We start from the raw sequence: 23,172 nt of genomic DNA, 5'->3' as shown, positions 1-23,172 counted from the left end.
ACACATGAAAGAATGCTCAACATCACTAATCATTAGAGAAATGCAAATCAAAACTACAATGAGATATCATCTCACAGCAGTCAGAATGGCCATCATCAAAAAATCTAGAAACAATAAATGCTGGAGAGGGTGTGGAGAAAAGGGAACCCTCTTGCACTGTTGGTGGGAATGTAAATTGATAGAGCTACTGTGGAGAACAGTATGGAGGTTCCTTAAAAAACTACAAATAGAACTACCATACGACCCAGCAATCCCACTACTGAGCATATACCCTGAGAAAACCATAATTCAAAAAGAGTCATGTACCAAAATGTTCATTGCAGCTCTATTTACACTAGCCCAGAGATGGAAACAACCTAAGTGTACAACATTGGATGAATGGATAAAGAAGATGTGGCACATATATACAATGGAATATTACTCAGCCATAAAAAGAAACAAAATTGAGCTATTTGTAATGAGGTGGATAGACCTAGAGTCTGTCATACAGAGTGAAGTCAGAAAGAGAAAGACAAATACCGTATGCTAACACATATATATGGAATTTAAGGGAAAAAATGTCATGAAGAACCTAGGGGTAAGACAGGAATAAAGACACAGACCTACTAGAGAATGCACTTGAGGAAATGGGGAGGGGGAAGGGTAAGCTGTGACAAAGCGAGAGAGAGGCATGGACATATATACACTACCAAACGTAAAATAGATAGCTAGTGGGAAGCAGCCGCATAGCACAGGGAGATCAGCTCCGTGCTTTGTGATCGCCTGGAGGGGTGGGATAGGGAGGGTGGGAGGGAGGGAGACGCAAGAGGGAAGAGATATGGGAACATATGTATACATATAACTGACTCATTTTGTTGTAAAGCAGAAACTAAGACACCATTGTAAAGCAATTATACTCCAATAAAGTTGTTTAAAAAAAAAGATGGATATTGCAAAACTACAGGACAGTAAAATCATACGTTTATTTATTGGCTTTTGAAAGAGTTTAAACCACCTAAGTCACTATTTAATTGCAAATTTCTCATTAGCAGTCTTTTCTCCTTCTGAACATGACAGAACCAATGTTGCTCTGTATGAAGATAAGTGTTTGGGATGAGGGGAAGTTGTGACTTAATATATTTTCCATGCTGAACACAAATGTCATCTCTACTACACCTTCATTTTATCAAATAGGTTCAAGATAAGGGCCTCAGCCAGATTCTCCCCCACAGAGTGAAAAAAACAGTTTCCACCCAATGCCCAGGAAAATCAGTGTGTATCTGAATTGTGACACAGCACTTAAGCTCTGGCTATTTTTCTCCTGCAGGAGTTCTTCAGAAATCCAAATGGCAGCCCCTAAATGGCAAGAGTCATGTCTAATTCAACAATATCCTCCCACCCCTTACCATTTTTCACATCATAAATACTCAAAAATGATTGCTGAGTGCATGAGCATGTTCAGGCCTTAAATTCACACCTATCTGGGTAGGCTCTGCTGGGTCTCTCTTGTAAAAGTCTGCTGTGCTTTACAAAGAAAAAAAGACTTCTGATCCTTAAAGGGACAAGTTAAGACCAGCTATGCAACACCTTGGAAGGCATTTAACACTGGGTCTTAGTGTCTGCATCTGTGATACAAAGGGGTGGACCTAGCTGATGTCTTTTTTTTTTAACTATTTTGTTTTGTTTTGATTGTTTTATTTTACATTTTTTTGCCTGTTTTTATCTTTTATTTTACTTTTTATAATTTTATTACTTTATTTTTAAAAAATTTTTATTGGAGTATAGTTGATTTACAATGTTGTGTTAGTTTCAGGCGTACAGCAAAGTGAGTCAGTTATACACGTACATATATTCACTCTTTTTTAGATTCTTTTCCCAAATAGGCCATTACAGAGTATTGAGTAGAGTTCCCTGTGCTATTCAGTAGGTCCTTATTAGTTATCTATTTTATATGTAGTAGTGTGTATATGTCAATCCCAATCTTAGCTGATGTCTTAAATGTGCTTTGGCTCTTTAATTCTGAAAACAAAACATTACAGCACCTCCTACAGGCCGGTAGGAAAACATTCCCACCAGGAAAAGCCACTGTCATATTTTAGCCCCTAATTTCAAAAACCACTCCACAGAAGCCTAAATTAACCATATTTTTGCTGCACTCCAGTTTTAGGAGAAAGGGGAAATACGTTTAGGGATGAGCAAGGCTCCGGACCTTTACTGTATTCCTTCTGCATACATATTCTGGACCTAAACAGAGAAATCGAGTTGAATAGCCCTACAGCAGAGAATAACTCAGTTATCAAGAAAATATTTAAAATTACATAAAAGTTATTCTACCCTATTTTTAAATTAAGGAGGTCCACGATCATGTTAACTTGAAATGACAGTAGAATTTCTTAAATTTCCAGACATGCGTTTCCTAAGTAAATCAGGATTGGCCTAAATAAAATTCTAGAGAGCACCCTCTAGTGGCAAAAAAATGCAATTGCTGAATAGCAGTTTCGTCCTGAGATTGCACACACTGGGCAAATAGTAGCTACCATTTGTTGAGCACTCATTATATTTCAAGGATGTTTTACATAGTAATAAGATAAAGGATTTAATAAAGGCACTTTTCAATGTCACGGAGAGAACAGGGAGTCTTTTATTTCACAGAGGCCAAGCTACACTTTAAGATTTATTTCACTGTGTTTCTCCCAATCCCCCGTGTATGCCTGAACACGAGGAGGGGCATCCAGCCTTAGCACATTCTCCTGCGCCTTTATTGCACCTGCTTGGAGTTCTTAGCTGTGTGACAAGCTCTATAAGTCATATTTCTCTTTTATTTTCAGCTCAGAGCCCTGAATTTCAAGTTGGCAAAATGAAGAGAGAAGAGAAAAAAAGGAAGCAACACTTGGAGGAAAAAAGAAATAAAGGGGGAACAAACACAGCTCAACACTTTATGAAAATCTTCGTGAGTCTGGGGATCTTTTAATTCAAAAAAATTACTTAACACCCATGATTTGAGAGGCATTTAAACAGCAAAACATGTATATATGTGATTATATTTTTCAGTAATGTACATCATCTTCAGATCTTTTGAGTGTCCTGTGTGTTTTATCCTAGTGAATTTCTGCACTTAGCATTACATCTGATAAAACTGGTGCTCATTCTCAAAGGGGTTTGCTAAATATTACCAATGCTGAGTACAAACCTAGACCTACATAGACAAATATCATCATACATTCTAATTATGAATGTTCAGCCCCTTCCCTAAAGAGCCCAAAGTCTCAGCACCCATGCAAGGGTGACCCCTCCACAAGGCTGCAAATTCTGATGTCTACCAGCTGATCAGTCCCAGCTCTTAGCTGGCTCCATGGGTCCAGATCCTCCAACTTTTTAAAGGACACTAGAGAATGCAGAAACCTCCTAATTTTTAAATTTTGGAAACTTTGAATGTAAACAAAAAAAGAAAACCGGACTGGGGCTTCCCTGGCAGCGCAGTGGTTGGGAGTCCGCCTGCCGATGCAGGGCACATGGGTTCGTGCCCCGGTCCGGGAAGATCCCACATGCCGCGGAGCGGCTGGTCCCGTGAGCCATGGCCGCTGAGCCTGTGCGTCCAGAGCCTGTGCTCCGCAACGGGAGAGGCCACAACAGTGAGGGGCCCGCGTACCACAAAAAAGGAAAAGAAAAGAAAAGAAAACCAGACTATGTGAGAAACACTGTCAGAGCCAAACAAAGCAGGTTTTCTGCCTAAAGGCGTCCCTCCGGTTGCAATTTTCAGCCTCTGCTCCCAGGACTTTTGAGAACTGATGTTCAAGGCACCCCTAGGGAACGCCTTCTTGATCAGATCCTGAGGACTGTGATGCAGAAACTCCAGAAGAGAAGAGTTGTTGGGTGCTTCTGAGATGCTTTACCATCATTGTACGTGTCTTGTCCAGGCAAACAACATGTGCTCTTATTCGGCGATTTCCTTATCTGACACTCATTATTTGGATATTCCCACCAGTTTCTAAGAATATAAGAATTTGCGGTCTATTGTAAAACACTTTTCTGCTCTTTGTAGTCAACCAGAGTCATCTCTTCTTCTCTGTGGTCATTAAAATCTGACCTTCAATAAAACCCACACCAGTTTTCTGGATTAGCCTATGATATCTCTAACAGGGATTGTGGACTCTTCAGGAAGACAGAGGCACTAAGACAATGCACAAATTTGAAATGGGGTCAATGTGTTGTTGCATTTTCAGCAATATGAAGACAGAGCTCCCTTATTAAAAGTCTACGTAATCATTTCACATTTTTCACAGTTAACTAAGGAAAACCCACGTGAGTGGGTTTTCATTTGGAAGAAAAATTGCTCTGGGTCCATGCAGCTTCAGAATTTAAATCGCTGCGGATTTGTATACGTGTCAAATGTGCACCTTTAATAAATTCTATAAGCACTGCCCTCAACTCAAAACTTTCTCAACTACCGAGCTGTCTTAGATGGATACAGAGCAGGTATAAAGCCACCTGTACTTGGGTCTTTCAAAGAAAAAAAAACATAGGAAACTTTGCACTTTCTAGGAGCAATAGCTAAGTAGATGTCTTTGAGTAAAAAAAAGGGCCTTGCTGAAGCTTCAGTAAGAGATCTGGACAGGGAGGATGGGAGGAAACACTAAGGGGGCCCATGCAGAATCCTCAGGCCAGCTGCCAGAACACCAGAGGCCTCCTATTACATATACACGATGGGACTTTAAAAAGTTATAGGTTCAGGGCTTCCCTGGTGGTGCAGTGGTTGAGAGTCCGCCTGCCGATGCAGGGGACGCGGGTTGGTGTCCTGGTCCGGGAAGATCCCACATGCCACGGAGCGGCTGGGCCCGTGAGCCATGGCCGCTGAGCCTGCGCGTCCGGAGCCTGTGCTCTGCAACGGGAGAGGCCACAGCGGTGAGACGCCCGCGTACCGCAAAAAAAAAAAAAAAAAAGTTATAGGTTCAGCAGCTTGATGGTTTTCAAAAGGATTGTGGGAGCTTTGTTCCCTTTTTATTTGGTTTCTTTAAAAGATGACTGGAATGAGGGCTTTCCGAGACTTGGGGTAGTCCTCAAACATCTTGAGGTAGAATCTAAAAGACAAGAGAGGAATAATTATAAATACAACCAAGCAGTGGTCAACGACTGAGGTTTGATCTGTTTGGAATCCCTGTTACAAACCAGCCTGCAGTTGTTCAGGGTCTGACTCTTCCATATGGCCATCTATCTATCTTCTTCCTCCCTCCTGCATCCTATCTCTTGTAGATGTTGAAGCTTCTCATGTTGAGAAATAAAAAGTAATAGCCAGAGGACAGCAGTGGTGGCTGCACAATATGATGAGTGTACCTGATGCCACTGGATTATACACTTAAAATTGTTAAAATGGTAGATTTTATGTTATGTATATTTTACCCAATAAAAAATACATCATAGCCAGAAAGAAGTACTCAGTTGATTCAACTGAGAAATACAGGGAACCAGAGACCCCAAAGAGCATAGGCAACGTTAACCCTAGAGAACTGGTCATGTTCCCAGGAAAAATATCCCTTTGTGAGGCCTGGGAAACGCCAAAAAAATGTTACCTTGTATTATAGGTTGAATTGTGTTCCCCCCAAATATATGCTGAAGTTCTAAACCCCTGTTCCTGAGAATGTGACCTTATTTTGGAAATAGGGTCACTGCAAATATAATTTATTAAGATGAGGTCATACTGGAGCAGGGTGGGCCCTTAATCCAATATGACTGGTGTCCTCATGAGAGGGGGAAGAAGAGACACAGAGACACACACACATGGGAGAAGGCCACGTGAAGACAGAGGCAGGGATTAGAGTGAGGCCGCTATAAGCCATGAACACCAAAGACTGCCGGCCACTGCCAGAAGCTAGGAAAAGACAAGGAAGGATTCTTCCCTTGAGCCTCCAGAGAGAGCGTGGCCCTGCCCACACCTTGATTTCAGACTTCTGCCTTCAGAACTGTGAGAGAATAAATTTCGGTTCTTTAAGCCACTCGGTTTGTGGTCATCTATTTCGGCAGCCCAGGGAGACTAACATCTTGTAAAAAGGCTTTCCCTTTAAGTGACCAGGCTGTTCTCTTACCTAGTTGAAGCTGGCAGCTCTCAAGTTATAATTAAGATGATACACTCTGTTCAAGTACCATAGTTTGAACTGAGGGACAAATAGTATTAATATGTCACAGGAGGTGGCTGGTTTTCCGTGCTGTGATTTGGTGTCTGCTGAGCTGCCTCTCACAAACCCCAGTAAGCCCTGTGAAAAGATGCCCTCCGCCCTTCCCTCTGAAGCAGGCTGACATAATAGGACAGGGCCTCAGTTTGGATTCTGCTGTTGTACTAGCTAGAACCCTCTGGTGGGATTGCTATCCCTCCCCGACCAAGCCCAGCGCAGGCCACCCTTCTCAGGGCCCCTCCAACTGCTGGCTGATGCCCTGTCCTCTCCCCCACCCCTCTGACTCTGGTGGGCAACAGGCCTACCTGAATGGGGGAGAACTATTACACTGACCCCCTTCCAGGCTGGGGACTCTCCGGCGCCCTTCCCCACCAAGCAAAGGAGGGGGTAAGAATAGATCATGAGGAGTTGCTGTTTCATTCATTTCTCACAGGTCTCTGCATAAATTCCACTCCAAGGAAAAGAACACATTCTTATTTAAACCTTCAAAACTTTGAAATTAATCATTAGCGGGACTAAAACACCTATGCAGGAGTATAAGGGGTTCCTTCAGGGTCCTGGTTCCAAGCCCGTTCTCTCTTTGGGCATCCATCCCCTCTGTCACCAGTAGCCACAGGCTTTCTCTTTCCTCCAGCCCCATTTCAGCAAAGGGATCTGACATTTGCCTTTACAGCCTGATAGCAACTTAGTATGTAACCCTTTCCCTTCCAGTGATACTTTTCCTTAACTCTTTTGTCCCCACCCCATCCCAGGCTCAGGGATTGGGAGGGAGGGAGGGAGGCGTTAGTAAAGCTTTAGGCTAGACCTACAGGGGAATGGGTCTAAACCCCTGCAATTCCCAGCATTCCCCAACAGATGGCACAGTCCTGAAACTGCACCACACAAGTACATAATTGTTGACCCTATCTTCCCAGGAAGCCAGCAATAACGTTGGTAATGATTTATGGAGGGTGGAGGTAGAGGACGGAGGAGAGTACCAAAATAAGCCCTGGTATTACACAGATTCCAAGAAAATAATCCTAGAGTTTCCAGGGCTCTGTGATTATCTGAACAGTTAGCACCAAACCTAGAATTAAAAATAGTAGGCACACTAGGTACAGGGCTAGTACTTTTCCCCAGCGGCTATCCACCCTGGCTGTACCTCAGAATTACCTGTGAAGCTTTGGAAAGTGCAACCTGGGCTCCCACCTATGGAACACACTTGGAGAGATGTGGCGGAAGTGAATTGAAGCACGGAAATGGAATCTACGTCTTGTACCTCCTCTTACCTGTAGCCCACTGCCAAACAGCAGCCATTGCCAGATAAGCCTGATAGGAGGGCACAGAGCCGGGGTCAACTAACTCATGTGGACACCGAGTGCTTCTCTCTGGGAAGCCTTCTTCAACAAGGGGGCATGTGGCTTCCCAAGTCACTTTGGTGCTCTTATCTACCTGGGTTTGGTTTTGCTCATAGGAAGAAAAAAAATTGTTACTGTTACTGTCATCCAGCTAAATTCCAACTTCAGTGAAAATCCAAAAGGTCAGAATTCATCCGTCTGGATAATTGTATCAACCTTACCTTGTAAAAAAAAAAAAAAATCTCTTCCGTGTCTATATCTGACTCCGTGTGTTAATAAAACCCTGTTTGGAGAAGAAAGCTACATGGATGCTGCCACCTTGATTGAAAAGTTTACCTATGGTGGTGAAAAGCTCGCAGCCCAAGGAAACAAAGTGAGAAAAATGCAAATGCAAGTGCTGGGAGGGACCAAGTGGCCAGGGCATAGCCGATCCATTCAATGATCTCGCCAAGGAAATTGGCTCCAGAAACGTACGTGAACAAGCCACCTGCGTGCAGAAGAATCAACAAGTCAATCATCAGTCCTAGATCAGTGCTGCATTAAAACCCCTGTGCTTTGTTCCAAAATACATAAGGGAACCTAGGATGAATGTGGGGCTGGAGACTGCCTTCAGAGTAATGGGAGTTTGGTGGAATCCTCTTGGGGAGAAGGGAAAACAGCATCAGCATCCTGTAGCCCTCAGAACATCTGGGAATGTTCTGAGGAGTGGCCCCAACTGCTGGATGGGCTCCATCTAAATCTCCAACAACTGCTGGGCTACTGGCTCTGGACAGGACAAGGATGAGGTGCAGGAGGTTGGGGATGGTTTCGTTCTATTAAGCAACATTTCCAGCTACCACTCACTTTCTCACTCCTTCCCTGGACACCCACACAGCACGTCCACCATATACAAGTTAAAAGAACACACCACGTGAAAACAATAACAACCTGAACTGATGTGAGAATTAGTCAGATTCTCCTTTGGCATTTGCCCTCCCACTTCTGCAAAGCAGTACACTCGTTCGAGTTTAAAGTACAGAGTGGGAGCTGCAAGGGTTTTGCCCTACTGGAGGCTGGTGAAGTCTGTTTCTATTGATTTTAAAGATTTCCTTTTCTATCCAACCTCTATTTCTGACCTCAAAACTGTATCTAGAAATCAACACATTTATAATGTTAGGAAATATATCTACACTCAATATTTCTGCCCCACACTAAACTGGGAAAGTTCCACCCCAAACAATTTTTTCTTTCCATACTTATACAAAGAATATTTTGTTTTTAAGTCATTATCTAACATAACTTAACAGTTGGAGACTAACCTTGGCAATTTCACTTTTAAGAGCTTTCTCTGCTCTTCTCTATTTGTCTAGTTACTGAATGAAGACTTAAAAAATCAAAGCCCCTTAAAGCTATCTTCCTGAAGGATGATATTGCATCAGCAGTTCCTGACCTGTAACTCCCCAGGAGTTAACACTGGCCTACTGCAAAGGGTCTATAAATAGTCTGTGAATATAGCAAATGGTGTATCTCAACCTACAGTATTATTTTTGTTTGATGTAGGTACTGAAAGGATGTTAGCAACATTCAAATTCATTTAAGTGTTACCGAATTCAAAGTAGCTTTGTCATTATTTTTTTAATCAGTGGATATTAGTCTGTGCCAACATCACGTCGTAATTCAGTAATTTTTAAATGTAAATAAAGAGCTGTATTTACATCAAAAAGGGTGAGAGCCACTGACCTACACAAATACCCACCTAAAGATGTTGAAGGATGACTTGGACGAATTCACTCCCACCTGCTTATACTTGTCAACCTCACAGCTTGGTTACTTGGGAACAGTTAGGACTTCAAATATTCTGTACCTTTATCCCTGAAAATGCACTTGTACTTGTTAGACTTCCCATCCTAATTTTTGATTAAGTAAATATGGTTCCCTACACCTTTTAGAACACACGAGTGGCAGGAAATAAACAAATACTACCCCCTGACTACTCACTAGGTAAGTCTAGTGAGACTTATTGAAGAGGACCAATTTGTTGGTCATGCATGATTAGGCTTCATTTGCTAACCTAGGATCGACACTCCGTACATATGATTGTTAATTTTTTGTGTCAAGTTGACTGGCCATGGGGTGCCCAGATACTTGGTTGACCATTATTTCTGGGTGTGCCCGTGAGGGTGTTTCTGGATAAGATTAACATTTGAATCAACAGACTGAGTAAAGCAGATTGTCCTCCCCAGGGTTGATGGGCATCCAATCCACTGGAGGCCTGAATAGAACAAAAAACAGGGCAAGGGAGAATTCACGCTCTGTTTTTGAGCTGGGACATTGGTCTTCTCCTGCATTAGGACTGGAACTTACACGGAAGCTCTCCCAGTTCTCAGGCCTTGGGACTCAGACTGGAAATTGCACTGCCTACTCTCTGTGGGCTCCACCTTGTACATGGAAGATCATGGGATTTCTCAGCCTGCATAGTCATGTGAGCCAATTCCTCATAATAAATCTCTTTATTTATCAATGTCTAAATCTATATTCTATTGGTTCTGTTTCTCTGGAGAACCCCAGTACAGCACATAATAATCTTACCTACTGCAACTAAGAGGCAGCCTACTTTCACCCTACCCCAAACCCCTCCCTCCCCCCACCTGCAGGGTATTGTGATCATGAAACTTCCTGGGGGCTCTTCTCTTGAACTTCCAGGTTCAGATGAGGACTGCAAATGTGCTGTGGGATAGGATGGGATGTGGAGGAGAAGTCAGGGACATATTGGGATATATTGTGTCATCTGGGCCCTCTCTGCCCCCTGTGCCTTTGTTACTCATAGTGTAATTCCTGAGACAGGCTCTCAAGGAGGAGTGGGAATCTGGAGGGCAGGGGAGACATTACCTTGTGGAATCCTATAGATGATTTCTCCAGGCTTCCTGAGCTGGCGCAATATGTAGTCACTATGAATGTTGATTCCCATTCCCAAGATAAATAAGAAGACACCTTGGCAAAGAAGAGAGGGAGAAGTTAAGAATATATCCTGTTTTTGGTGTTTTTCTCACAATCTAAAGTTTTTGTTGTTGCTGTTGTTTTTCTAAAAATGAAGGGAAGGGCATTTGACTTTGAATTTTAAGAATGAAACTAAGGCAAAAAAGGGGGGGAGGGGGCAACTAACCCTGGTCCTAAACTTGAATGAAGGGTCTGTGCTGTTTCATAAACCAAAGGGCTGAAAATGCACAGTGTCATGTGATAGAGGCAAGCGGGAAAGGAGAGAGGGAGGCCCTACCATCATGCAATACTTAAATAAGTAAATAAACAAATAAATGAATGAATAAATAGCAAGCTTTCAGCCCATTCACAGATAATCAAAACATGGTCGGCAAACTCAACAGCCAACTCTAATCCCCTCTCCTTTGCCACCCCCGCTACAGAGGCTGAGAGACGGTCTTGTGACCTAGTTCTGCCAAGAGGATGTAAAGGGAAGTCTTCTGGAGGTTTCCTTGGAAATCTTTTGCTTTTCTGATAAAGGGGGCTAAATGGGACCAGTGTCTCTATGGCCTCCCTCTTCCTTTGTTGCCAGATGCGATGCCTTGAGCTACAGGAAATGTCTTGCAACCATGACGTGACTGTGATGAGGACTAGAAGTAAATATTCTCACAACAGTGGAGCAGAAAGTGCCTGGGATCTTAATGACACCAGCAAGCAGCTGAAGGAATGCAGAAGCCACCTACCTTTGGACAATCTTGTTATGTAGGAAATATAAATTCTTAATTATTTCACTAAGAGTTGGGTTTCTGTGACTTATTGCTGAGAGCACTACTGACTGATATACCCACGCTCATGGAAGTAATTGGAGAGCTTGGCACCTAGCAAACTGTTTTCCACCACGGCCAGTTCACACACACACTCCCTTTCCCCATTCACAGGTACAGAAAGAGCCCTGGTCTGAGATGAGGAGAGCTGGGGTCAGGGATGCTATGTATTACGTCCCAATGGGCCCAGAATCCCTCACTGTTCCACACAGACGCCCAACCCCAGCTCTCAGCCAAGTGTATTTGTGCTGATCAAAATACATCAGGCAGAGGACTTCCCTGGTGGCGCAGTGGTTAAGAATCTGCCTGCTAGTGCAGGGGACATGGGTTCGATCCCTGGTCCGGGAAGATCCAACATGCCGCAGAGCAACTAAGCTCGTGAGCCACAACTACTGAGCCCGCTCACCACAACTACTGAAGCCTGTGTGCCCCAGAGCCCATGTGCCGCAACTACTGAGCCCACATGCTGCAACTACTGAAGCCTGCGCACCTAGAGCCCATGCTCTGCAACAAGATAAGCCAGCACAATGAGAAGCCCGTGCACTGCAACTAAGAGTAGCCCCCGTTTGCCACAACTAGAGAAAGCACACACGCAGCAACGAAGACCCAACGCAGCCAAAAATAAAAATATAATAAAATAAATTTTAAAAAAACAAAATACATCAGGCAAGAACAGTTGAATTAAAAACAGTCACATCTACTCTCACCTCATTTGCTATGATATGAAATAATGATTGTTAATGTTGTCTTGTCAAAAGATTATTAGCCTGGAAGAAAGGAAACCTGGGAAGGGACACCAGTGGAGGGAGGACAAGGGGGTGGGAGAGGGAGGGGAGATAGCATGCACAGCAGTGGAAAAGCAGGCACCTTAGATTCGATGTCTGTGTGTCCTTGGACAAGTCACTTAACCTCTCTCAGCCTCACTTTTCTTATCTGTAAAATGTAGATTCCAACAGTACCTATCTTAAAAGGATGGTATGAGACTCATTCATGTGTTGATTCTTTGATTCATTTATTCAGATAACATGTGTTGAGTTCTTACTATGTACCAAGCACTGTCCTAAACACCAGGGATATAGTAGTGAGAAAAACAGTCAAGGTGTCTGTTCTCATAGAGCTTACATTTCAGTGGAGAAACACAGAAATGAATTAAAATAATGAAAAATTTTAAATCACATAATATCACTACAAAGCAGAAAATCAAAGTAGGATAAGGAGATAAAAAAGAATGAATTGGGGTGGGGAGGAAGTATCTCTACTTTAGATGAGGTCAATAGGGAAAGCTTTTCTGAAGATCTGGCATCTGTCCTATGATTTGAATAATGAGAATACAAAGATCTGAGGAAGAGCATTCTGGTAGAGGGACTAACAGATGCAAAGGTCCTGAGGCTAGTATAGGTTTAGCATGTCTAAGAAACAGAAGGAAGGTGCTACAGTTAATGCTTTAAGATAGATGGTGGGGGGGCGGGGTGGTGGTGGTAATGAGGAGACGAGAAGAGGATGGAACTTTCAAAATCCCATCAAGCTCTACAGGATATGGTGAGGAGTGTGGATTTTTAACTGCAACAGGAAGCCGATGGCAGGTTTTAAGCAGGGGCGAATAGGATCTGATGTCAGTTTATTATCATTACAAAAGAAGTATATATGTTTTGTGGAAGATGAAATGCTAATTAGCAGAAATAAGAAAACCAAGACACTTTGTTCCTACCACCCAAGAACTACCACCATTAAACACTTTGGTGCATGTCCTTCCGGATCTTCATCTTAGGCATACTCCAATTTCCTCCAATGTCCCCAGAATACCACTTCTAGCTGGTTCGTGAAAACCAAAGTCCAATATAGGACCACACCCGACATCTGGTCATTACATCCTTTAAGGCCATTTTCATCTAGCCCAGACCCCTGTCTTTTTTTTTTTTTTTTTAGGACACTGACTTCTTAAAAAGACCAGACAGTGGTCCCTCAGAAAGCCCCCCTTTCTAGATAAGACTGGCTTACTTCCTCACGGTGGCATCTAACTTATTTTATTCTTTGTATTTCCTGTAAACTGGCATAAATCATTTTCTTGTGTGGTTATGGGACCAGTTTAATAACTATACAGTTAGGTACATTTATTTATCTGTTCTCAGTGTTGAGCAACTTTCATTTGGATTTTTAATTAAGTTATGAAGTTTCACGATTTAAAGGACAAAACTGTATTAAAAGAAAATTTCTGCCCACCATCCCATTCTCTTTACCCCAAACCCTACAGATACCCTTTTTAAAAACAGTTTCTCTTTTAGCAGTCCAATAGTTCCTCCTCCAATTTTTTACACAAACAGCAGCACACTATACACACTGCGCACACTTTATGTTTATTTAACCTCATGCTCTAGGGATGTCTCCAGACGAGCACAGAGACAGTCCTTGCTTTTGGTCTGCTTTGTTTTTGTGGCTCCAGAATACTCCACTGGGTACAGGTACCAGCATTCGTACAACTAATCCTCTGGCCATTCGTGTGTTCAAATGTTCCCTCTGACCGCTGTGTGGAGAAGGAGCTACTGAGGGTCAGGACTGCAAGTAGGATGTTTAGCTTGAAGGTCACCGTGGCAGTCCAGGCAAGAGGTCATCCTGGCTCAGACCAGGATGAAGTTAGTGCAGTCATGGAGAGCTGAGCTCAGTCGGCACATGTTTTAGAACTAGAGGCAGCTGTACTAAGCTGATGGAGGGAACGTGATATGTGATGTAAGGAGAGGGATTAAGGATAATCTCTGCCTTTTTCCTTTGAGCCAAAAGAATGTACAAACAGTTGAACCTTTACTTTAGTAAAGAACTTTAGCTCCTCTTGCAGATAATGAAAAACATTCAATGGTCAGTGTTTTCTACTATTTTGGATAGGTGGTCAGGAAAAGTCTCTCTGAGGAGGTGTGAATTAATAGAGACCTAAATAAAGGGAGGGAGCAAGCTCCCCGAGTATACAGGGACTGAGCATTCTACACAGAGGGTGCAGTCTGTACGACAGCTCTGGAGCAGGACAAACTTGAGTATTCCAGGTCCAGCAGGAAAGCCACTGAAGCTACAGCACAGTGAGATGGATGGAGATAAGAAATGAAGTCAGGAAATGGGGCAGGCCAAGAACATTTGGGTTTCGTAAGCAGTGGTAAGAAATTTGTATTTTATCCTGAGAGTAACAGAAATGCATTGGAGGGTTTTGAGATGGGTAATGACACGATGTTTTTCAAAGATCTCTCAGGCTGCTATACAGAGAAAAGACCAGGGTGGAGGCGGTCGTGGGGTTGGGGTGGGGGGAATGGAATCCTTGGAAGGTTACTGCAGTAGGATAGGGAGAGGTAATGGTGATTTAGCCTGTGGGAAGGGGTGTTAACTGGGGTATGGGTGAGAAGTAGTCAGATTCACTTACCCAAGCTAAACCGTATGTCTGTGTACCACTCAGCAGGGTATTCAGCACAGTAAACCAGATAGTAGCCTTGGAGGAGTCCATTTCCCATGCAGAAGACAAAGCCTCTGAAAAGGAATACAACTGGAAACGGCCTCCCTCTAGTGAGCAGTGAGTAAACAAATGTCCTAGGGTATATGGGGGAGAAAGGTCAGGATCCATTGTTAAAAAAAAAAATCAATCACTGAGATGAAGCAACAGGCAATCACATCAAACCCATTTTTAAAAACCATTTCCCTTAAATGTATGCAATGAAAGGACATTATTATCTGGTTCTAGAGCAATCACTTAGGCTATTTGTCTTGTTTCATTAAAATGCACAGTAGCCACCATGCATTTCAAGCCACAACAGCCTTGAAAGGTAAATTTCATCCTTATAAATTTAGTTAATAAATTCAATCCTATAAACACAGGACTGGAGATCAGCTTTACATGGATCTAGAAGTGAAATCCAGATTATACTGGAAGAAAGATAAAGCCAGGCTTAACCCATGTAGCAGCGGAATGGAATTGTGATAGGAGTCGTTCAGACATATGTGGCTTTCCATATGTCTCTCTAATACGATTTAATTACTGATATTGTAGCATTCCCTAGAAGGTGGGCTGCAGAACCACTTGAGAAAAGTGAGAGATTCCTTTAAATGCAAGGAGCTATGAATCTAGAGGAATCTAGGAAGACGTTAAAAAATATAAATAATGTCAAAATTAAAATTTGCCCAAGATATAATGCTAAATACTAGACAGCAAACTATGTCCTGTTTTTGATTTTTCTTCTTTTACGGTGCAATATAACCATCATACAGGAAAGTTCATAAACCTATGTGAATAGTTTAATGAATTACTATCAAATAAACACTCATAATGTCACTAACCCAAGTCAAGAAACGGAATATTGCCATCACCCGGAAGCCTCCTATGGGTCTCTCCTGTTCACAGTGCCACCATTACCCCAGAGGTCACCACCATCCTGATTCCTGTAATAATCATTTCCTTTTGCTTCTTTACAATTTTACCTCATTTGTATGCATCCCTAAAAACATAGTTTATTTTGCTCATATTTAATTCCATATGAAAGGAAACTCATCATGTTTCTAAGACTCAAGCATGTTGTTGTGGATGGCTATAGTTCATTTATTTTCATTGTTGTATATTATTGTCATGTATGAATATACCACATGTGCTTATCTATTTTACTTTGATGAATATTTGAGTTCCTTCCATAGTGTTTTACTTACTCAAAGATAATTTTCCCAACCCACACACAAATGGTCACCTTATTTTTGATAAAGGAGGCAAGAATATACAGTGGAGAAAAGACAGCCTCTTCAGTAAGTGGTGCTGAGAAAACTTGACAGCTACATGTAAAAGAATGCAATTAGCACACTCCTTAACACCATACACAAAAATAAACTCAAAGTGGATTAAAGACCTAAATGTAAGGCCAGACACTATCAAATTCTTAGAGGAAAACATAGGCAGAACACTCTATGACATAAATCACAGCAAGATCCTTTTTGACCCACCTCCTAGAGAAATGGAAATAAAAACAAAAATAAACAAATGGGACCTAATGAAACTTCAAAGCTTTTGCACAGCAAAGGAAACCAAAAGGCAACCCTCAGAATGGGAGAAAATATTTGCAAATGACAATGGATTAATTTCCAAAATTTACAAGCAGCTCATGCAGCTCAATAACAAAAAAACGAACAACCCAATCCAAAAATGGGAAGAAGACCTAAATAGACATTTCTCCAAAGAAGATATACAGACTGCCAACAAACACATGAAAGAATGCACAACATCATTAATCATTAGAGAAATGCAAATCAAAACTACAATGATATATCATCTCACACCAGTCAGAATGGCCATCATCAAAAAATCTAGAAACAATAAATGCTGGAGAGGGTGTGGAGAAAAGGGAACACTCTTGCGCTGCTGGTGGGAATGTGAATTGCTTCAGCCACTATGGAGAACAGTATGGAGGTTCCTTAAAAAACTACAAATTGAACTACCATATGACCCAGCAATCCCACTACTGGGCATATACTCTGAGAAAACCATAATTCAAAAAGAGTCATGTACCAAAATGTTTATTGCAGCTCTATTTACAATACCCCGGAGATGGAAACAACCTAAGTGTCCATCATCGGATGAACGGATAAAGAAGATGTGGCACATATATACAATGGAATATTACTCAGCCATAAAAAGAATTGAAATTGAGCTATTTGTAATGAGGTGGATAGACCTAGAGTCTGTCATACAGAGTGAAGTAAGTCAGAAAGAGAAAGACAAATACCATATGCTAACACATATATATGGAATTTAAGGAAAAAACATGTCATAAAGAACCTAGGGATAAGACAGGAATAAAGACACAGACCTACCAGAGAACGGACTTGAGGATATGGGCAGGGGGATGGGTGAGCTGTGACAAAGCGAGAGAGAGGCATGGACATATATACACTACCAAACGTAAGGTAGATAGCTAGTGGGAAGCAGACTCATAGCACAGGGAGATCAGCCCGGTGCTTTTTGACCACCTGGAGGGGTGGGATGGGGAGGGTGGGAGGGAGGGAGATGCAAGAGGGAAGAGATATGGGAACATATGTATATGTATAACTGATTCACTTCGTTATAAAGCAGAAACTAACACACCAGTGTAAAGCAATTATACCCCAATAAAGATGTTAAAAAAAAAGAAAAAGAAAAAAAAAAGAATGCTCAACATCATTAATCATTAGATAAACAGAAATCCAAACTACAATGAGATATCATCTCACACCAGTTAGAATGGCCATCATCAAAAAATCTACAAACAATAAATGCTGCAGAAGGTGTGGAGAAAAGGGAACCCTCTTGCACTGTTGGTGGGTGGTGCACTGTTGCACTGTAAATTGATACCGCCACTATGGAGGTTTCTTAAAGAGCAAAAAATAGAACTGCCATATGACCCAGCAATCCCACTACTGGGCATATACCCTGAGAAAACCATAATTCAAAAAGAATCATGTGGGCTTCCCTGGTGGCGCAGTGGTTGGGAGTCCGCCTGCCGATGCAGGGGACACGGGTTCGTGCCCCGGTTCGGGAGGATCCCACATGCCGTGGAGCGGCTGGGCCCGTGGGCCATGGCCGCTGAGCCTGCATGTCCGGAGCCTGTGCTCCGCAACGGGAGAAGCTACAACAGTGAAAGGCCCGCTTACCGCAAAAAAAAAAAAAAAAAAAAAAAAAAGAATCATGTACCAAAATGTTCATTGCAGCTCTATTTACAATAGCCAGGACATGGAAGCAACCTAAGTGCCCATCAGGAGATGAATGGATAAAGAAGATGTGGCACATATATACAATGGAATATTACTCAGCCATAAAAAGAAACAAAATTGAGTTATTTGTAGTAAGGTGGATGGACCTAGAGTCTGCCATACAGAGTGAAGTAAGTCAGAAAGAGAAAAATGAATACCATATGCTAACACACATATATGGAATCTAAGAAAAAAAAATGGTCATGGAGAACCTAGTGGCAAGATGGGAATAAAGACATAGATGTACTAGAGAATGGACTTAAGGATACGGGGAGCGGGAAGGGTAAGCTGGGACAAAGTGAGAGAGTGGCATGGACATTTATACACTGATAGCTAGTGGGAAGCAGCCACATGGCACAGGGAGATCAGCTTGGTGCTTTGTGACTACCTAGAGGAGTGGTATAGGGAGTGCGGGTGGAGACACAGGAGGGAAGAGATACGGGGACATATGTATATGTACAAGTGCTGCACTTTGTTATAAAGCAGAAACTAACACACCATTGTAAAGCAATTATACTACAATAAAGATGTTAAAAAACAAAAGCTAAGGAAGAATATAAACAGGTCATGCAGCTCAGTATTACAAAAACAAACAAGCCAATCCAAAAATGGTCAGAAGACCTGAATAGACATTTCTCCAAAGAAGACATACAGATGGCCAAGAGGCATATGAAAAGCTTCTCAACGTCACTAATTATTAGAGTAATTCAAATCAAAATGACTATGAGGTATCACTTCACACCAGTTAGAATGGGGATCATCAGAAAATCTACAAACAACAAATGCTAGAGTGGGTGTGGAGAAAAGGCAACCCTCTTGCACTGTTAGTGGGAATGTAAATTGATACAGCCACTATGGAGAACAGTATAGAGGTTTCCTAGAAAACTAAAAATAGAACTAACATACGACGCAGCAATCCCACTACTCAGCATATACCCAGAGAAAACCATAATTCAAAAAGACATATGCACCCCAATGTTCATTGCAGCACTCTTTACAATAGCCAGGTCATGGAAACAACCTAAATGCTCATCGACCGACAAATACATAAAGAAGACGTGGTAAATATATACAATGGAATATTACTCAGCCATAAAAAGGAATGAAATTGGGTCATTTGTAGAGATGTGGATGGACCTGAGACTGTCATACAGAGTGAAGTAAGTCAGAAAGAGAAAAATAAATACCGTATGCTAACTCATATATGTGGAATCCAGAAAAGTGGAACAGTTGAACTTGTCTGCAAGGCAGAAATAAAGACACAGATGTAGAGAACAAATGTATGGACACCAATGGGGAAAGTGGGTATGTGTGGGGGTTTGTGTGGGATGAATTGGAAGTTTGGGATTGACATATATATACTAATATGGATAAAATAGATAACTAATAGGAACATGCTGTGTAAATTAAATAATAAATAAAATTAAATTAAAAAAAAAGCTAAGGAGAAAAAAACAGATATATTGGACTTCATCAAAATTAAGAACTTTTGTACAGAACATTATTAAGAAAGTAAATTGACAATCTACAGAATGGGAGAAAATGTTTTCAAAGCAGTATCTGATTATGGGTTTATATCCAGGTGTACAAAGAACTACAACACAACGACAAAGACAAACAACTCAATTAAAAGGGCAACGGATTTGAATAGACATTACTCCAAAAAAGATAAACAAATGTTCAATAAGCAAATGAAAGGATGCTCAACATCTTTAGAGATTAGGAAAATGTCAACCAAAACCATAATGATATACCACTTTAAGGCAACTAGGAGGGCTATAATTTAAACAAAAAAGAAAAGAACAAGTGTTGGTGAGGAGAAATTAGAACTACTATACATTGTTGGTGGGAATGTAAAATGGTGTAGCCACTTCAAAAAAACCAGCCTGACAGTTCCTCATAAAGTTAAACAGAGTTACCATATGACCCAGAAATTCCACTCCTAGGTATCTACCCTAGATAAATGAAAATGTATGTTAATACAAAACTTGTACACAAATGTTCATAGCAGCATTATTCATAGTAGCCAAAAAAATAGAAACAATGTCCATCAACTGATGAATAAACAAAAATGTTATAAATCCATACTGATGGCATATTATTAAACTATAAACCACATGGATGAACCTTGAAAACAGTATGTTAGGTGAAAGAAGCTACATATTTTATGATTCCATTTATATGAAATATGCAGAATAGGCAAGTCCTTAGAGACAGAAAGTAGATTGAAGGTTGGCAGGGGATGGGGAATTAAGGAATGGGGAGTGACTGTTACCAGGTACAGGACTTCTTTTTGGGGTGATGAAAATATTCCGGAATTAGATAGTGGTAATGATTGCACAATTTTTTGGATATACTAAAAACCAGTGAATTGTACATTTAACATGGTGCATTTTATGATATGTGAGTTACATCTCCATTTTTTAGGTTAAGTAAGAGAAAATTCTGGCAGTGGAGCCCAGAGGTTAAATTGTAGGGCCTCTTCCACTTACCAGGTGGATGACCCTGTCACTTAACTTCAGTACGTCTGTTTCTTCCTCTGCTCATTTCATAGCATTGTAAGGATTAAGTGAATTAATATACTCAAAGTGCTTAGAATAGGACAAATAATAAAAGCTGATTAAATATGTTATTTTTGTAAACATTATCTTTATTAGGTTGTTGTTGACATTACTCTTCTGTTCAGGTACAGGATGTTCCTTTCCACATATTTGGGTCTTTTTTTGTGCGTCCCTCAGTAGGTTTTAAAGTTTTTTCATATATATTTTGCACATTTTTAATGTTTAAACCCAAGGGTTTTTTAAAAGGGTTTTAAAAAGGTTTTTTTCTTTTTAAAATTGTGTTACTGTAAATAGGATTTTCCATTTACATCTGTAACTGTTTTACATATACAAGAAGGCCTTTAACATTAATTTTGTTCCCAGCCACATCCTGAACTCCCTTATTATTTATAATACTTTTTCAGTGTATTTTCCAGGTCTATCAGCATCTGCAAATAATGTTACATTCTGCTCTTTAAAAAGAATCTGGAAGCATTTGTTCTTTGACCATGCTCTGGAATGACATAAATAGCACCAGAATTACCCGTATTTAAATATTTGGTAGAAGCCCTTTGTGAAATCTACCTTGGACTGTATTATTGGGAGGAGGAGTTGTTAATATTATTGATCATATTTCTATTTCTCTCATGGTAATCGGTTTGTTTAGATTATCTATGCCTTCTGGGGCATCCTAATAAATTCTAGAAAATTTATATTTTCATAGAAAATCATGCATGTTATTCAAGTTTTTGAATGCATCTGTAAAAAACTAAGATAGTATTTTATGACACTTTTAAACTTCAGTATATTTGCGTATTACTCCATCACCACAAGGATTCTACATGCTGTCTTTTCATAGCCACAGATGTATGCCTACCCTCTTCTGACCCCTGGTAACCACTAATCTGTTATCCCTTTCCATAGTTTTATCATTTCAAGAATATTACGTAAATGGACTCATACATATGTAACCTTTGAAATCAGCTTTCTTCACTCAGCATATCTCCCTCGAGATTCATCCAAGCCCTAAGACATATTTGTTAGTGAAAAAAGAAAGCTGTAAAATAGTATCTAAAATTTGGCCCCTTTTCATAATCAAGAAAGGGAAATAAGAATCTATGTACAGATTTGCTTATTTTTATAAAAGCTTTATTGAGATAAAATTAACATACCTAAAATTCACCTTTTAAAGTGCACAATTCAGGTTTTTTAGTATATTCACAAAGCTGTGCAGCCATCACCACTATCTAATTCCAGAACATCTTCATTACCACAAAAAGAGGCTCCATACCTAGTGGCAGTCAATCCCAATTTCCCCCACTCCCTAGCCCCTGGAAACCAGCAATCTATTGCTAATATCTGTCTGAAAGGATTAGCCTGTTCTGAATATTTCATATAAATGGAATTATATAATATGTGGTCTCTTGTGACTGACTTCTTTCATTTAGCATAATGTTTTCAAGGGTCATCCATGTTTTATCACTACTTAATTTCATTTTTATAGCCAAATAATAGTTAATTGTATGGATATATGACATTTTGTTTACCCATTTGTCAGCTGATAGAAATTTGGGTTGTTTCCACTTTTTTTTAACATCTTTATTGGAGTGTAATTGCTTTACAATGTTGTGTTACTTTCTGCTGTATAACAAAGTGAATCAGCTATATGTATACATATATCCCCATATCCCCTCCCTCTTGCATCTCCCTCCTACCCTCCCTATCCCACCCCTCTAGGTGGTCACAAAGCACAGAGCTGATCTCCCTGTGCTGTGCAGCTGCTTCCCACTAGCTATCTATTTTACATTTGGTAGTGTACATATGTCTATGCTACTCTCTCACTTTGTCCCAGGTTACCCTTCCCCCTCCCTGTGTCCTCAAGTGCATTCTCTACATCTGCGTCTTTATTCCTGTCCTGCCCCTAAGTTCATCAGAACCTTTTTCTTTTTCTTTTAGATTCCATATATATATGTGTTAGCATACGGTATTTGTTTTCTCTTTCTGACTTACTTCACTCTGTATGACAGACTCTAGGTCCATCCACCTCACTACAAATAACTCAATTTCGTTTCTTTTTATGGTTTAGTAATATTCCATTGTATATATATGTCCCATCTTCTTTATCCATTCACCTGTCAATGGACACTTAGATTGATTCCATGTCCTGGCTACTGTAAATAGTGCTGCAGTGAACATTGTGGTATGTGTCTCTTTCTGAATTATGGTTTTCTCAGGGTATATGCCCAGTAGTGGAAATTTTTGATGATGGCCATTCGAACTGGTGTGAGGTGATACCTCATTGTAGTTTTGTTTTTTGGTTTTTGGGTTTTTTTGCAGTACGCGGGCCTCTCACTGTTGTGGCCTCCCCCGTCACGGAGCACAGACTCCGGACACGCAGGCTCAGCAGCCATGGCTCACGGGCCCAGTAGCTCTGCGGCATGTGAGATCTTCCCAGACTGGGGCACGAACCCATGTCCCCTGCATCAGCAGGTGGACTCTCAACCACTGCGCCACCAGGGAAGCCCCTCATTGTAGTTTTGATTTGCATTTCTCTAATGATTACTGATGTTGAGCATCCTTTCATGTGTTTCCTGACAATCTGTATATCTTCTTTGGAGAAATGACTTTT

General features: G+C 41.0%; 1 protein-coding gene across 1 annotated transcript in view; it reads right to left on the bottom strand.

Annotated features, from left to right (window-relative positions):
• Positions 1–4,837: 4,837 nt before the first annotated feature.
• Positions 4,838–23,172, bottom strand: part of SRD5A2 (steroid 5 alpha-reductase 2) — a 53,650-nt gene continuing 35,315 nt past the window's right edge. Inside the window, exons 2-5 of the mRNA XM_067703345.1 lie at positions 14,663–14,826; positions 10,352–10,453; positions 7,820–7,970; positions 4,838–5,057 (exon numbers count right to left, since the gene is read on the bottom strand). Of these exons, the coding sequence (XP_067559446.1) occupies positions 4,991–5,057; positions 7,820–7,970; positions 10,352–10,453; positions 14,663–14,826 (484 nt within the window). The 3' untranslated portion in view covers positions 4,838–4,990. The remainder of the gene's footprint in view (positions 5,058–7,819; positions 7,971–10,351; positions 10,454–14,662; positions 14,827–23,172) is intronic.

Source organism: Pseudorca crassidens, chromosome 14 (assembly GCF_039906515.1).
Source record: "Pseudorca crassidens isolate mPseCra1 chromosome 14, mPseCra1.hap1, whole genome shotgun sequence".
NCBI classification, from domain to species: domain Eukaryota; kingdom Metazoa; phylum Chordata; class Mammalia; order Artiodactyla; family Delphinidae; genus Pseudorca; species Pseudorca crassidens.
The sequence above is the reverse complement of the archived record's forward strand: the minus strand, read 5'-3'. Positions and strand labels throughout refer to the sequence as shown.